At 51.3% G+C, this 15,351-nt stretch overlaps 4 protein-coding genes across 4 annotated transcripts; all 4 read left to right on the plus strand.

Annotated features, from left to right (window-relative positions):
- The first annotated feature begins 2,943 nt into the window (after positions 1-2,943).
- On the plus strand, positions 2,944-6,346 carry LOC108864203 (uncharacterized). The gene is made up of 4 exons (XM_018639364.1): positions 2,944-2,989; positions 4,651-4,738; positions 5,694-5,887; positions 5,984-6,346. The coding sequence occupies exons 2-4, from the start codon at positions 4,669-4,671 to the stop codon at positions 6,344-6,346; spliced, it is 627 nt and encodes a 208-aa protein (XP_018494880.1). The 5' UTR covers positions 2,944-2,989; positions 4,651-4,668.
- On the plus strand, positions 6,185-9,004 carry LOC100905868 (hexosaminidase D). Its single transcript, XM_029111358.1, has 9 exons — positions 6,185-6,278; positions 6,389-6,699; positions 6,815-6,953; positions 7,050-7,131; positions 7,251-7,384; positions 7,470-7,646; positions 7,753-8,075; positions 8,206-8,378; positions 8,454-9,004. The coding sequence occupies exons 2-9, from the start codon at positions 6,394-6,396 to the stop codon at positions 8,533-8,535; spliced, it is 1,416 nt and encodes a 471-aa protein (XP_028967191.1). The 5' UTR covers positions 6,185-6,278; positions 6,389-6,393; the 3' UTR covers positions 8,536-9,004.
- Positions 9,005-10,541: 1,537 nt separating this feature from the next.
- Positions 10,542-12,012, plus strand: LOC100906015 (2-acylglycerol O-acyltransferase 2-like). Its single transcript, XM_003742908.1, has 6 exons — positions 10,542-10,671; positions 10,829-10,938; positions 11,023-11,107; positions 11,225-11,393; positions 11,527-11,726; positions 11,864-12,012. Exons 1-6 carry the CDS (start codon positions 10,542-10,544, stop codon positions 12,010-12,012), a joined length of 843 nt encoding a protein of 280 aa, XP_003742956.1.
- Positions 12,013-14,337: 2,325 nt separating this feature from the next.
- LOC100903170 (uncharacterized) lies at positions 14,338-15,087 on the plus strand. The gene is made up of 3 exons (XM_003742894.1): positions 14,338-14,461; positions 14,576-14,762; positions 14,848-15,087. Exons 1-3 carry the CDS (start codon positions 14,392-14,394, stop codon positions 14,996-14,998), a joined length of 408 nt encoding a protein of 135 aa, XP_003742942.1. The 5' UTR covers positions 14,338-14,391; the 3' UTR covers positions 14,999-15,087.
- Positions 15,088-15,351: the final 264 nt, after the last annotated feature.

Here is a 15,351-nt window from a genome sequence, read left to right on the forward strand (position 1 = left end):
TTTGATCCACTGTGCGCCGTGTATATTCATGAGAGAAGCGACGCTCCACGGTAGCACCCATATCAAGCTACATACATTTCACGGCGCTCGATCAACTTCTCAGGCCTCCGGGTAGCCTCCCCTTGATTCATACGAAAATCCCACTGTTAAAAGAAACTCCAAGTCTAAGAGAGTCACTCCCGTAGGACCACCTCGGCGAGTTTTCACGGAGCCTGCGCCCTCGCTTAATCCTTTCGAGTTCCACGAGGATCTTACAAGCGTCTTCGATTAGTCTGTATCTTTGCAAAAGTAATCAACCCCCGACCTCCAGGGGTCCTGGAAGATCGGATATTACACCCGTGAGGGATATTCGAAAAACCTGAGCGAATGTGTCCGAGATCAGCTCTGACCCACTGGGTTCATCAAGAACGTCGGCGAGAAGCTCACAGAGATTGAGGAAATTAACTCCCAGATTGACATTCCCTGTCCCAAGGGGGGAACGCTTCCCCATCGAGTTGCGACGGACTCGGATCCGATTTCCTACGCATTTCTCTGTACTCTTTCCTCTCGGTGCGAAAACCAAGCGACGGGCAGGCCCGGCCGTCGCAGAGCCGGAGGCTGTCAAGAGAGAGTTTGAAGTCGGAGCGCCGTTGACAAAATATCACTCCGCAGAGCCTGTTTCCGCTAGATGGGTGAATAAACAGATGTGTATAGCAGCTAGCAGCCTCCTATGGACAAGATGATATGGGTCTGACAGCAGAGAATAGCGGAACTCGACATCTGTGGGTCTGTGATTTGCCGCCTTCGAGACGCCGCCAGCCTGACCAAACTTTGATGAGGTTCCTGACAGAGAGAACAGGGGGAAGTTGGATATGATTCGAAATGTGTTGATAGGGGAGTCAAGCGGCAGGACAATGATGTCGATGATCTTTCGTGGAGGTCCCTGTGCAATCGAGTGGTCCCTTGTAACTACGCTCAGATTTCTCGACTTCTGTTGAGGCTCATAACTCCCATGACGATATCAGTATTGGTTCAATGACGCGTGGGGTACACTTTTGCCCTCCGGGGTCTTCGTTGGCGCGATAAACGCAAGATTCAACCTATACGACCGCGGAAGAAGGGAGGATTGAACGTACCTCAATCAGCAAGCATTCCGAGGAGCTCTGGGAAAACGATTAGAGACCTAGATTTATCGCGACAATGGGGCCGGGGGTACCTTGTTGGGCTAATCGGAACCAACGGCACAATCGTGTCCTCCTCGAATGCATGAGAGGCCCAGGTTTCCTCGCTGAAAGCACGAACTTCGAATGGTCGGAGATCAAGGAAGCCCTCTGATACGAAGGTCATCGTCGTCGAATTCGCTGTCGAGGATTAGATTGGCACGGCGAGCAGCGCTATGATGAACGGAGTGGATGAACTTTTTTTCCCACTTCAGATGGGGTTCTTCTCCCTCAGCGGGAACGAAGAGCTCCGGTGGCATCCGAGAGACGTCCATCCAATGACGGCACAGGATATAGGCCGAGTCTCCCTCGCGAATAATCCACGCGAATATCACCGAGACTTAGCCTTCCGATCCGAATTCTCCGTGAGAATCAGAAAATCGACCGCAAACGCGATCCGCATCCGCAGCGCGGGAATTCGACGGGCTGGCTGTATCGACTCTTCCATGGAACGGGCATCAGCTATCCTCTTTTTGGAATGATCTTCCACTTTGATGGGGGGCTATTCTTGACACCTTTGCTCTTCCCACAGACGAGGCGTTTGGCCCACTCTTCGGAAGGAAGAGATCGCGGGACAACCTGTTTTCCTAGCTCACCTCGACGTCGAAGCGAGGGGAGCAAGGTGGTTTAGCGGCGATGCATATGTCTATATTTGTTTCGTCATCGGCGGAAGAATTCTAGATCGACATGGCTCCCATCCTCATCTTCCGGTCCTTGGCGGCCTCTCCTCTCGCTACAGCCGGCGTCGTTCTGCTTGAGCTCGATCGAGATTGCGTGTCGAGTTCTTTGGGTGAGGCGAAGGGCTTAGCGCTTGGAAAAATGCTCGCGCGGCGTCGCATACGCAGCGAGGGGCTCGCAGGATGAGAAATCACCTGTTGAGCGAGCACATTGTCAATGTTGCGATTCAAGTCCCTGGAGTTCGCCGAATTCGCGAGGGGATTACGATTTTATCCCGGTGCCGCCAAACACTAAAAACTGAACTTATAATTGCTCCACAAGAGTATCGATATCTGATGTCGTGTCGTTGCTCTGGAGCGGAGGTCCGATTGTGGCAAGTCCTCAACATTGAGTCGTGCAGAGACCTCGCGCTCCCATTCCGACCTCATTGATCACTCCAACACCCCAGGCAGTCGATTTTTCGGAGCGTCTCTCAAACGACGATGGAAGTCCTGTGATCGGTCTGACTGAGACATCCCGATGGTTTCGACGTCACAGTCGAGCGGAATCATGGCTATAGGGCGGTAGGTGCGCGTCAAAGAGTTCTTCCCTTCTGGACATTATTTAGTCGACGACATCATACGCGAGAGCTCGATAAAGGGACCCGAGGGTCGATTTGATAGCTGAAGCTGATCTGGAGCACACAGGTCAGGTCGATTATCAGAATGCGCGGTGCGACGATGGAAGGTTGCAGTCAGCAGACATCGCTGAACTTGAATGACTTTTCGTTCATCCTTCAGAAAGGCTAGCTGGGGCTACCGACAGATACAAAGTCGGTCGGCGAGAGCAGCCAACTGTCAGGTTTTCAAAAAGTAGCGCCACCGCGCGTATATCGCTCCGCAGCGCCAGTTTCCGCCTGGTCTGTAAATAAACAGATGCAGCTGATCTGTGGACGGTTTGGCTATTTGACATCATAGCACGGAGAGTCCAAGTGCAGTAGAGACGGACAAGCCTCTGGAGAACGCGCGCGTCCTCCTCCGCCGTCACCGTCGCCGCGTCTGTTCAAAAATCGAACTCTCTCATTCCAGCGCGTTGCGAGAAGTTATCAGCAGTTTTTCTCATGGATCCGTGAGGTATGTATGGCTCTCCACTGTAGCGTGAGCTAGTCCCTTTAAATCAAACAGTCTGCTAGACATCAATCGATTCTCGATCGCGGAGCGCGAGCTTCGTCGATTCCGATGAATCTCATTGCTCGAGGATGTGCAGGGCGAACGCGATTGAGAGCGAGAGTTCAACTATCTCTCGATACCTGTGCCTAGTTCGACTGAAATAGCAAAGATTAGCACCGACTCGGCCAGTTCTCCCACAGTCGGCATCGGCATTTCATATCGCATATCCCGTTCACGCGCCGCGACAGTCGGTAGAAAAAGCGCTCCCTTCAAACGATGCCGGCTTACGCCTTTGAATATTCTGGATGATAACGCGACATCGCGTTCCTGCTCCGATGCAGCCGTTCGACCGGGGATGATAGGCTCGTCTCTGACGTGAAGTGTTCTGTGCCGTCGAACAAGTGGGACATCCAGTCAGGGTGGTCCCCTCTGAAAGATACACGCGACAGAGGTCCCTACTTCGAGGAAAAATATGCGTTTCTCTTCCGATGTGGCGGACCCCCTGAGGAGTGGGAGAGTTGTCGCCAAATGTGATTCATCCACAGAAATCTGAAAATTCGGAGCAACTCGTCAGGATGGAAGGTACGACGCAGAAGAAGGGCCTTTGTGAATCGAGGGCGTCTTTTCTCCGCATCGAATTTTCTTTGCTCCTCCACTATCTACTCCCGAAAAAAACTCTTCCATCGAGAGGCAGGAGCCCGCTCGGGAAGCCCAAGATATGCGTGTGCGCCGAGACGTCGAATTCGCCGTGTGGATTGGAAATTCATAAATACTGAGATTTCTGCTCGTGAGATACCCATGGAGTCGGTCTCGCCACTTTTCGATATCTCTGAAAATCAGGTTCGGATCGCTGCTGCCATAGACGGAGCGATTTTGCTCGCCCAGTTAGGCGACTTTACAAGCGAGCTCAATGGACGAGGACTCCGTCAATGGACTATCCAGCCGGGAAACTTAGGAGAGAAATTCGACATGATCAGAGTTACATCAGTCACGCGAGTCGTTTGATTTCGAATGTTTGAAACGGGTTCGACCACAATGGAATCAGATTCATTCGGAACGCGTCTCCGCTGGCTCGTCGAAAGGTGAACGGATTTCTCCCGTGCCCAGCCTGTGCCTCAGAACAGCGCGGGCAGCCGGGACCACTCGTGAGTTTCCTTGATCGCACTCATCGTTCGCATCCGCGCGAAGCCCCTCCAGTCGCCGGCTCCGGCTTTTCGGCGAACATGCGTCAGATCTCTTGAAATGCGTCCCGTGTATTCATTGAACTTTATTCAGAAAAACCTTCTGTCTGGCATCTTGACCATGTAGGTAAGAGAAGGGATTCCTATAGAATCCACGAGGGTTCCCGGCTGACAAGCTGAAACTTCGTCGTAGAGCTGTCGAATTCCACGGAATTTCGCGGTGCGATCCCCGCCTGTGCTGTAAACTTTTATTTGACGTGATGTTCGAGTTTGTGACCTGATTTCGAAAATCCAATCTTAGCTAGGTTATCGGCGACTATTTCCAGAACAGCTGATGCCTGACATTTCGAGGGTCCTATTCGCACGACGGCAAAGCAACAGCAATAAGCGATCTTCTCCGTTCAACTTCCTGACAAGCTAATAATCATTGATTCATTCTCTTAGAACGGGAGCTCCGACATCATGAATAAGGAGAACAATTCCGAGAAGGTGGGGCTACTCGCGGCCGGTATGCCACGGACGCCGCAAGCAGGTGACGATCTTGTTTGAAGTCTGGGTGACGGTCTCGGTGACGGGTCTATAGTCTGCTGTTTCACCATGATTGTTCTGTGTTTCGGATCCTTCTGACCCTCTTTTCCTTGCGCAAGAAAAGGAATCAGGAATCAATGCAAATCAACGACTTACAAATGCTTCGACCCATTCGTCGATCACATCGGAATCGAAGGGGCCACCACCCTCACCTATGAGTGAATCCCTAAAATGGATTACTGCTCAGCCGCAGGGGAATTCGTAAAGTGATCGTGGAAACAATGACGCGATAATCTAGGTGTGAAAGCGTGGGAAGGCCCTCGAAGGGAGCCCTTCCGAATCACGGCCGGGCGTCGACCCTCAGGCTCCTGCGACGAGTTTTAGGGCTTACGCCGCGAATCGCCCTGGAAAGTCGCAATCAGCTAGACAGTAACTTTCGGGAGCGGCGTCGTTACATGTATAACTTTTGCAACAAAACGAGCGGACGGCTATCCGGCCCGAGATATGAGCTGCAGCTGCATTTCCCTATTTGTCCACGATCCTTGTCCTTGAACAACTAGGAAGCTGCGACTGTGCGCATATGACTGTGCGCTTCGGGACCCCATTATGACCAACGGGTAGCGCTCTCAGCTCGCATCGGCTCGTGAGGAGCTTCTCGGTATTGTTTTGCGACTGGAATCGTAGCATCATTCGTTTTGAAAGCCATTTGAGTTAGCAGACAAGATTTTCTGTGTTCCCCACGTATGGAGCCCCGATGTATCCGTGAGCGAATCTCCTCGAGTTTTAGCTCTTTCAACAATGTATTCGCTTGGGTAATCGGAAAACAGAGCGTCAAGCATCGCAAATCTGTGCAAATGACCACCTGACCCACCAGAACGCTCTCTGGATTCTCCTCGGGCCGCAGGTCGTCTAATGAGTCATGCCCTGCTATGTCTAAATAGATTTCGACGCAATTGCAGGTGAAAGCGAGTCCCGTGGAATGATTTCGGCTGCCTCTCGATACATTTCACACCAATTGGTGATGTCTGCGTGGCGCCGCAAACCCGTGCTGCTGTTCACGATATTGGCGATCACTGTCCTCGTCCTCTTCGTGCAGCACACACAGGTCGGCGGCGATCCCAAAGTCCCTCGGCTTCTCGATAAGCAATTAAAGGTACGAGGGCTGCTGCCCAAAGCGAACGGTGATATGAATCCTCTCTCGGGTCGCTGGTCAGATTAAGAGTAGAATTCACGGCCGACTTATTTCTAGGAACCCGGAGCCGCAGCTCAAAGACAGAGCGAGGTGAGATTTTCGGCGCATTTGCAACAGCCTCCGGAGTCGGATCATGGTTCCGATCACGCTCAGCCGATCCGGCATCCCGCGGCGACGAAAAATTCACTCCTCTCCAAACGACCTCTTCCGGAGACCGCTCTACGGGACCCTGTGACTGCTCCAGCGGGGGCCCCACTACACCGAGTCGTTCACTTCGATCTCAAAGGAGCTCCGCCGAAGATCAGTTATTTGAAGAAAGTCCTCCCCATACTCAAGGAGGCAGGGGCTACAGGTGAGCTTGGATATCTGGGCAATGGGGGCTTACGGAATATTGGATGCGCCCTTCTGCTCTTGGAATAACCTAGGAGCATGCCCGGAAATTCGATGCTCTTCATTTTTCAGGAGTCATGATGGAGTACGAGGACATGTTCCCATACAGTGGATCGTTGGAGCCGGTCCGAGCGGGAAACGCATACACCGTGGAAGAGCTGGAGGATCTCTTGAGTTTCATTACCGTCGACTTGAAACTGCAAGTCATACCGCTCCTCCAGACGTTCGGTCACATGGAATTTGTGCTCAAGTATGAGAAGTTCCGACACCTCCGGGAAGTCGATGAGTTCCCAGCAGTAATCTGTCCATCCAAAAACGAATCCTTCAATGTCATCAAGGAAATGGCGAATCAGGTCAGACTCGAGCTCCGGGATTTTCCGGCTGTGAAAATCCATCCGGATCCATATTTGCGACATTCTCATGAGAGCCGATTGTCTTCCTCGCGAGGAGTGATCCGTATGATCGATGCGGAAATATAACCATGAAAATTCGCCACAGGTCATGGCTCTGCATTCGAAGTTCCAAGTTCGTTATTTCCACATTGGATGCGACGAAGTTTTCCATCTCGGAGACTGCAGTATATGCCAGACGAAGCCGAAAGACGAGCTTCTGTTAGGCCACATGGCCCACATCGCAGGTAATGACTCGATCAGAGTTTCCACCATTCTATGCACAGAGATTTTTCTGAAGGATGTGTGTAGGCGAGGCGCTGATTTTATGAAATCTCTCTCAGCGTACGTGCGAAATGATCTCAAGGTGATACCTTTGGTCTGGGACGACATGATGAGACACTTCAGTGCTGAACAAATGAAAAGGTGTTTACCCGATCCTGAAAAATCGAGCTCTACATCTTAAAATTCCGTCCCTCCGGATGCTAAGCACCGGGAAGCGCTCTGACTACGAACGATGATCTTTACTATGCCCTGCTTCCCAGGTTCCGTCTCGATGAACTCGTGGAACCGATGGTTTGGACATACGTCAAAGACGTGTACAGGTTCATTCCGTACTCGAATTGGATGACTTTCAGCGAAACCTTCCCATACATCTGGGCCGCGTCGGCATCCAAAGGTATTCCCATACAGTCCGATAGCCTCATTTGGGTCGACTCGTAGCCCATGATACATGTACAATGTTTCTTCTTTCGGATGTCCAGGTGCTTTCGGTGAAACGCTCACGGTGCCAAATGCGAAACAGCATCTCGAGAATAATTTGGCTTGGCTAGAGGTCATTCAGGAACAGAAGAAGAAATTCAAGCTGTTCCGGGGACTGGTCATCACGGGATGGCAGAGATACGATCACTTCGCAACGCTGGCGGAGACCTTCCCAGCAGGTATATAAATTCTCCGAGAAAGTCGTACAATAACTGTTGTCCACAAAATCGATCTGGTTACCTCTTCGATACCGAGCACTCGGCTTCACGTTGGACTTCATCGCAGGTTTTCCGTCATTGATCTTGAGCTTGCTGTCGGCGACCGCCGGAGGTTTCACCGGCAAAGAGAATCTCATTCGGAGTCAGATGTTGAAGCTCCTCGCTTGCCAAGACTCTTCACGGAGACTGGATCTCGAATCAGACGAAAATCTGTACACAGCGATGGGCCGATGCAATTTTCCGGGCTCAGCTGTCTTCAGAATGACCGAGACTCATCGCGACACAATCAAGCGAGCGAACGAATACTATGACGGGGTCACGATCCATAAAGCATGGTTGACACCGTACAACGTTCGACGGAATTTCACTTTCATAGACCGAATAGACGAGGTGAGAAATTTTCCTCTATTCTCACGCGTTCCGAGATATCAATAGCATCATGCATTATTCTGTGAGGGAATTGGGTCCATCCGTAGACCAGCTCGGAAACTCATTCGATACATCCCGTTACTTCGTATAGGGTCTCGAGGAGTTCTCGTCCGTGCAGTATACCGTGAGGGTTTTAGTCGAACAGGCACGCGATGCCTTACGTGAAGTTTTCGATGAGTACACCGTTGCAGAATGGATTGAGCAGAATATTTACCCCACAATACTCAAGCTGGATGAGCTTAAAGCTGACGCAGATGCGATGAGGTGCGTGACCATCGGCGGAGAAGAAAGCTTCCCGGAGCGTTGCGCGAGTCCATAATAACTCATTTTTTTCCGTAGGCTGGCCCGAACCTGGCCGCGGAGACCTCTGCCCATAAATCCGGATCTTCAGAGATTCGACATCGGTCGCCGAGAACTCTGAGAGATCATAGACCAACTTTGTGATTTAGCGATATCATCCCGTCAAAGGAGGGTTTTTCCCTCGACTTTAGTGGACATCGCTCACCTCCTCTATCATACTCAAAAATCTGCTCCTCCTGATCGGATCCAACCAATAACTCGAGGCACCCGTCGGAATCACATTGAGATCCCATCGAGGAGCTCATCCTTCGCAGCGTCCCAATCGAACCAGCTGGATCAGCAGTCGAATTCTGACCGAGTCGTTCGTTTTCTTTGTGAGCGAGAAAAAATCTCTATCGAAACACTGGTAGGGAGCGTTTCCCGTTTGTGACGCCATGCCAGCATGCGTCAAGAATCTCCACGAAAAGATCCCACAACAACCTTAGACTTAGAGCTCGAGCCACCACAGAGAGGAGGGGTTCTCGCCATGTCTTATCCATTGTGAAAGGTTAATGTACTCTAAGCGGGACCGGGATAGGAGGAGGATTGTAAAATTGATTTCTTCTAGGTAGTCCGGGATATGTTGACTAATAATGTCGGAGGGATACGGAGGACTGATGCTTCGCAGAGTCTTCTTCGTAGGATATTTAGTTGCTCAAAGGGTTCCCCGCCGTAAGGCGATTAGCTGCCCTGGAAGTGCGTTTTGCTCCTCGGGGGCTGCTGCTCCCTCTATTGCTGCGGACGGTATATGTCAACGTTCCGAGGCGTCTTCGTTATGAGGATAATCTGATAGAGAAGGCAATCAGTTCACGAGAGCACCCATGGGATTTTCGATGTGCTGCTGGCTCTATGGGCAACAACATCTGCCAGAAGGGGATCGAATCGGAATTCGGTCACAAATGTTCATGCCGCCACGGGGCAAAACTTATCGTTTAGAGGAGAAGTCGACCGCGGATGAATCAATATCCGTCAATTTGAGCACCTTCGGGAAAGGGAGTCAGTAGTACATGAGTACAGATAGGCGTATTCGAATGCCAGGAGCCCTCTCGATACGGGAACGGTATGTACCTACGACTATGATGAGAAGACTATTATTTATTTCGTCGAAGAACGATAGGTGATTGAGAAGACAGTCTCGGAGAAAACGAATGTGTTTTGTATAAAAGCAGTTTGACAAAAGAATAAATCGAGTGAACGCAGAGGCTGCAGATGGTTCTATCATTTACCCCGATGGTCTCGGAGGCACTTACGGCATGGATCTGCAATCTAGGCTGGGGACGACTGCTCACCCTGTTGACTCATGAGGAAGCTGCAAGAGGATCGGGAGAATCGCGGGATCCGCGGAAACCGCGAATTCCGTCGGTTTCGAGCATTAGTCACTCGCGTCACCATGCGTCCATCTTTCTCAAAAAAAGCACAGAAAATGGACTTCGATCATGGAATGGGTTCAGGCAATCGAAATGCTCCAAAACTCTTCGAGGAACGGAGAGCTCTCAGCTAATGGTCAAATTGGGCGCGAGTTCGGAAATGCAGCCGAATCAGGGTCCGCTACGCGGGAAGAGCTCTTGAAGCACGGTCGTTCTGAGGAGCCACTCTTCCCGCGCAGTTCGAGCAAATATCGAGCTTGCCCGCAATATTGAGCAAATCACGCGGTTCCGCGATTTCCCGCGACTTGATCGCGGTCGATTCGCAGCCCTACTCGTGAGCACCGGGATCCCGCGCTCCCGTCTCGATTGCAGTCGTGTCGGTCGCGGGGAGGAATTCGATAGACGTCATCAGAGTCGCCTGATGGCAGGCGTAGCTTTAGAAAGCATGCTCAGTCTGAACGAAAAGTCGCAGAAATCTAATTTGCCCAATTTTACAACTCGTCCAAGAAGTGGTCCTAACTTTGATTGGACCCGATCGCTGCGAGACCGACCGAAACTACGACGTGACGGGCGAATTGGTCGATTCGGTCGCGGTCTGCGACCTAATCAAAGCATTCGATTCCCCGCTCGCCCCAGCCTCTAGGAAGAAAATTTCCTCTCGGTGCTTGACCCCGTGATGTGTCTGAGAAGCTCCTGTCGGACGATCTCGGCAATCTACGTGATGTATGTCTATTTCGTCAGCGGCATTACGGGATACTATGTGCTGATCTATTCTCTGTGGACAAGATTTTGGTTTTTGACGCTCGCTTACGTGCTGTGGGTGATATACGACAATCTCAGCTTACCGAGAGGTGAGTTAGATCGGGATGGAAGAGGAATTCATAACGAATGCCGAATACTCAGGTCACTCAATTTGACTGCTAGAAGGTGCAATCCGTTCGGAGTGGTTCAGGCATTGGTCTTGTTGGCGTTGGGCGTGTGAATATTTTCCGATGCGGGTTCATATAGTCCATCGATACGATCCGAAGAAGACATACATTTGCGGCTATCATCCACATGGAGTCATGCCGAATGGAGCCGTTCTCGGTGTGTTGAGTAACGGTCTGAACATTGACCAGGTAAGACCAGGTAAGAGAGAATGGGGACTAGCGCATTCTCTGCAACTCACCAAAACGCATTCCCAAAGAACTTCCTCCATCCAGAAACTCCCCGGTATAAAAGCCTCGCTATGCTCACTCGGACTCATTCATTGGTCGCCCATAATGCGCGAAGTCGGCTTGCTGCTCGGTGAGTTATCTGGCGCCCGTTCATCGATCATCGATCTTTTAGAGGGGCTTTTCGGAGCGGATCGTGCATCGCTCACTCCTTGAAGGAGGCGACTATCGATTTTCCAACGTCCACCAGGCTGTGTGAACGTGGATCGCGCCACGATCCGCCACCTGCTGAAAAGACCGGGCCGCATGCTTCTCATCGCGATCGGTGGCGCCGCCGAGTCATTGGAAGTTGAAAATAGCAGATATCGACTGATATTGCGACATCGGAAAGGCTTCGTGAGGGAGGCCATCATCTCTGGGCGAGTTTCTTCTTGCGTAGTCTGTTTAGCAATGAAGCGCTATCCTCGGAGGCCCGGATCGGGTGGCTTCAGGAAGAGACGATACATTCCCTTCGGCGAGCAGCATCTAAAACGCGAGCCTACCACATTCCAGGTCGTGTCTGGTGCCTATTTTCAGTTTTGGAGAGAACGACGGACTTCCCATCGTCAAGACTGCTCCCGGAAGTTTCGGGAGGAAGTGCCAAGACTTCTGCAAGTTTTGGACCAGAGCGACGATTCCCTTGATCAAGGGTCGTAGCGTCTTCGGTGTCCCGATACCTATCTTCCCATTCAGAAAGCCCGTCAATATAGTCTGTGAGTCGCGAGCGGAAGGGAGGAGCTCGCACTGACATCCGATATCACCGGATTGCCCTCGCTTCTCTGACAGAGTTTCGGGGGGCGACTGCTTCGAAACGCTAGGATAAGACAGGGCATCGTGAATTAATTTTCAGTTGGGCCACCAATCGAGGTTGCACAGGATCCAAGCCCCAGGAACGAGCAGGTCGACGAATTGCATGGGCGATATATGGAGGAGCTGCACCGACTTTTCGAAGCCAATAAGGATCGATTCGAGCCACAAGCTACTCTAGAATTCATCTGAACACATCGCAACAAACTCTGAAGGTCTCACATAATTAAAGCTGCTCTTACGCTCCTGACTAGCTCAATTAGTGATCATCGAGCGAATCGATTACGCAAGATGGGTCTAGCTCCTAGATGCCACACGATGGCGTCATTCTCGTGAATGGGAGAACCCCGAGCTCATTCGCACGGTCCGATCGCGAGGGCTGAGCGCAGCCTGGGTAGATTCTCACGCGCACGACTCGGCGCACCCCCTCGAGGTAGCTCTGCGAATTGTCGATGACTCAGTGGGTATAGAATCCGATTTAAAAACTCAGCTAATCCAATGCAATCAAGTTGAGGTCGCCGGTAAATCGACGATACCTCTTGCGGCGGAATCGACTGTAAGAATTCGTGGTCGGCATCCTTGAGAGGTTCGGTATACCATCGAATGGGCCACTTCGAGCGTATTCCCGTCCAAGCTCTACTCGGACGGGTCCTCGACTGACAGTGTTGCATCGCACATGGGTTCGAGATGACAATCAGTTCTCCGCGGAGGATCGATGGAGCTCGATGATGGGCACAGCCTCCAGGACCCCCCAGGAGGGATCAAAAATTGATACCTAATTGATATTCAGCCCCACCTTCTCTCAGCACCCCGCTCGGAGAGGCAGGTCTTCCGCCCCGATATCTCTAATTCCCTGAGTGAATCGAGCGCCCAAGAGCGAATCACATTGTTGCCATTATCGACGGACACCGAGTGAGAAGACTCTCTAACTGAACGATTCCGGGAACCCTAAGCTTCGAGAAATTGAGATTGTGGGGACATTGCCTCCCTTACTGTCATGACTCAAGCTCGAAAGTTCAGGAATTTTGCCATAAATGCATATGGCTGCCTCTTTCGACCCTTCACGATAGAAGATGCCCATTCGGTTTTTTTCATGCCTAGAATGCTCTTTCAATCACCAAAACGCTGAATTCCGGGAATCCTGAGGGAATTTGGGGTCTACAAACAGATTCGGCGATGAGTAGGGTCGGTGAGCCCAGGCTTCGGAAACACATCTTACCTCCTATTCGATGGTCCGAATTTTTTTTTTAGGGTGTTGAATGCTCATATCAGGAACTACGAAAAACCGCGTGAATTTTCGTAACACGGCACTGACGAACGATTCGATGCGGCGCGGCGTTTGCCCTTCCCATCAAGCCTATCTTGCCTAGTTTCAGTGCCGATTCCAAGGTTTGCTAGCGCCTCTCTGCCTCCCATTTCCGGCATTTTTGAAAGCCCGAACCCCCGAGCTTTAGGTCATGACTCATGCCCACGGGGGCGTCGTGGGAGAATCGTCAGCTCCGGTCATCGAACGAACTTATTCTCAACATCCTACGGTGATCGCATCCTTAGATCAAAGGGCATACTGAGTCCTCAAATTTTTCTGTTTGCCTGCGACAACGCGAGATCTATCTGAATTTTCAATACATGATATCTTGATTCATCCCTCTCTCGTGTTGCCGGTTCTCTGGAACAACTCCTGAACTCGCTCAGCTCTACCGGACTCTTCGGACCCCAATGATCGGTGATTCGAAGAGAAGAATGAGTCAGGCCGCTCGACATGTCTGTATCTAGAGGTAGCGCGAGCATGGCGATGACGATCGATCTCAAGATGGGAGCGGAGCATGGACTCGAGGAGATAAGCAGCGAAGAGGAGAGAGTCGTCGAGTCGGTCGCCGAGGATCGGAATCGTCTCATCGTTTTAAAGCGTCAGGATATCTCGGAGATCGAAGAGCTTCGGCCTCAACCGTTTTCGTAGGAGATTTGCCCGGACTTGAGTTCGGACCGGTTTCCGATCCTTCCTGCCCCGCTTCCGAATCTCCGAGCTCAGGAAGAAGAATCGACTTCCCGTCGCGCCCATCGTAGTCGGATCCCACACGGTTCACGACGCGGGTGGCAATCTCCGTTTGGAACGCGTCATCTGAGACTTCGTGTCTCTCTTGTCTTGGATGTCCGCGCTCGGAATTCGCATGACGCATCTGCAAACTTTACCCACTACGAACGCGGAACGAATGATTCTAGAAGACAAGTGAATCTTGACCGAGGACTTCACATGTTCTCCGATTCTCTCGGCCTCTCCCGAGTTCTGGGCCAGGTATGAAGGCTACTATCTCTGCCGGTGTGGACGTACATTCGGATCACTGAACTGATTCTCTACACCTCTTCGGCAAGAATCTTCCTCCGCGGCCTCGAGTTCAAAGTTTCGACATCTCAGATTCTACCACTAGCAGAAGCTGCCGGCCGGCTCTGACTCCGATGGTTGCGCCACCTGGTAGCCTCTGGCGAACACTATATAGCTGACAGTGAGCCGTGCTTCCCGAAGGCGCGCGAATAGAGCTTCCGGATAGTTGTGCGGAAAAGCTAAGCTAGAAAATGCAGCTCATTATAGTTTTAGCCTCGCTCTTCGCCCTGATTGTGGCCTTCCCCACCGACATGAACCTGGGTGAGCTCGACTATCTTTATCGGCATGCTCGAGATTGAATGAATGGGAGAAATGGCATGATCCCGTGTCACTCACAGCTGTCGGATATCAACAACAGTCGACGACTCCTTCCAGAGAACTGTAAGAACGATGGAATCTACTGGGTCGTGGAGCCAGGAGACATGATATCATGCAGCCCCACCTGCGACAAAACATACAGGCTGAATGACGCAAACGAAGTCTCTGCCAAGTCGATAAACGAGCACTGCAAACTCAATTTGAAAGTCGGCAGATACTATCATGACATTGCAAACCGCACCATGTGAGTACCCTACGGTGCGCCGAGCTCGTAGTCGCCCCCCTGCTTCTCCGAAGAGGAAAAGTGAAATTCTCGCCTTCGTTTTCAGGTGTACATGTACGAACGGAGCTGCTTATAAGGAATTGACTTCGATCGACTGGACTAAACTGTCTCAGGTCTCTTCATGGTTGTGCATTGCGCCTTCTCTTTGGAGATTCGAGCAAGTCGATTCGAAATTGTATCGAGTTGTATGCTTGTGATAATGAGCGGTCCGTTCCCGGATCTCTGCACTTCTCAGAAGAAAAACTGCGTTACGAGACAAGACGGAGTTGTCGATATGTGCCGATCCGAAATCCCGGATGATGTCAAGTGATGCTCCCGCGCCCCCCGTGGAACGCTGGTTTCGTTCGTTCCTAAATACTGCTTTTAACTGTAAACATCGGGAGAATGATCGATTCTCGACTCAGAGCGTCCTCAGATGAAAGCGGATGCCTCGAACCTGTTCTCAAATATGGATCGGCCTCCCACGTACTTATTCTTTCCGAACGACTGACAATTCCCGGGTTCTGGATCTTAAAGTTTGAAAGTCACTCGTCCTCATGCAATACATCCA

This window comes from Galendromus occidentalis, unplaced genomic scaffold (genome assembly GCF_000255335.2).
Source record: "Galendromus occidentalis unplaced genomic scaffold, Mocc_1.1 scf7180000077435, whole genome shotgun sequence".
NCBI classification, from domain to species: domain Eukaryota; kingdom Metazoa; phylum Arthropoda; class Arachnida; order Mesostigmata; family Phytoseiidae; genus Galendromus; species Galendromus occidentalis.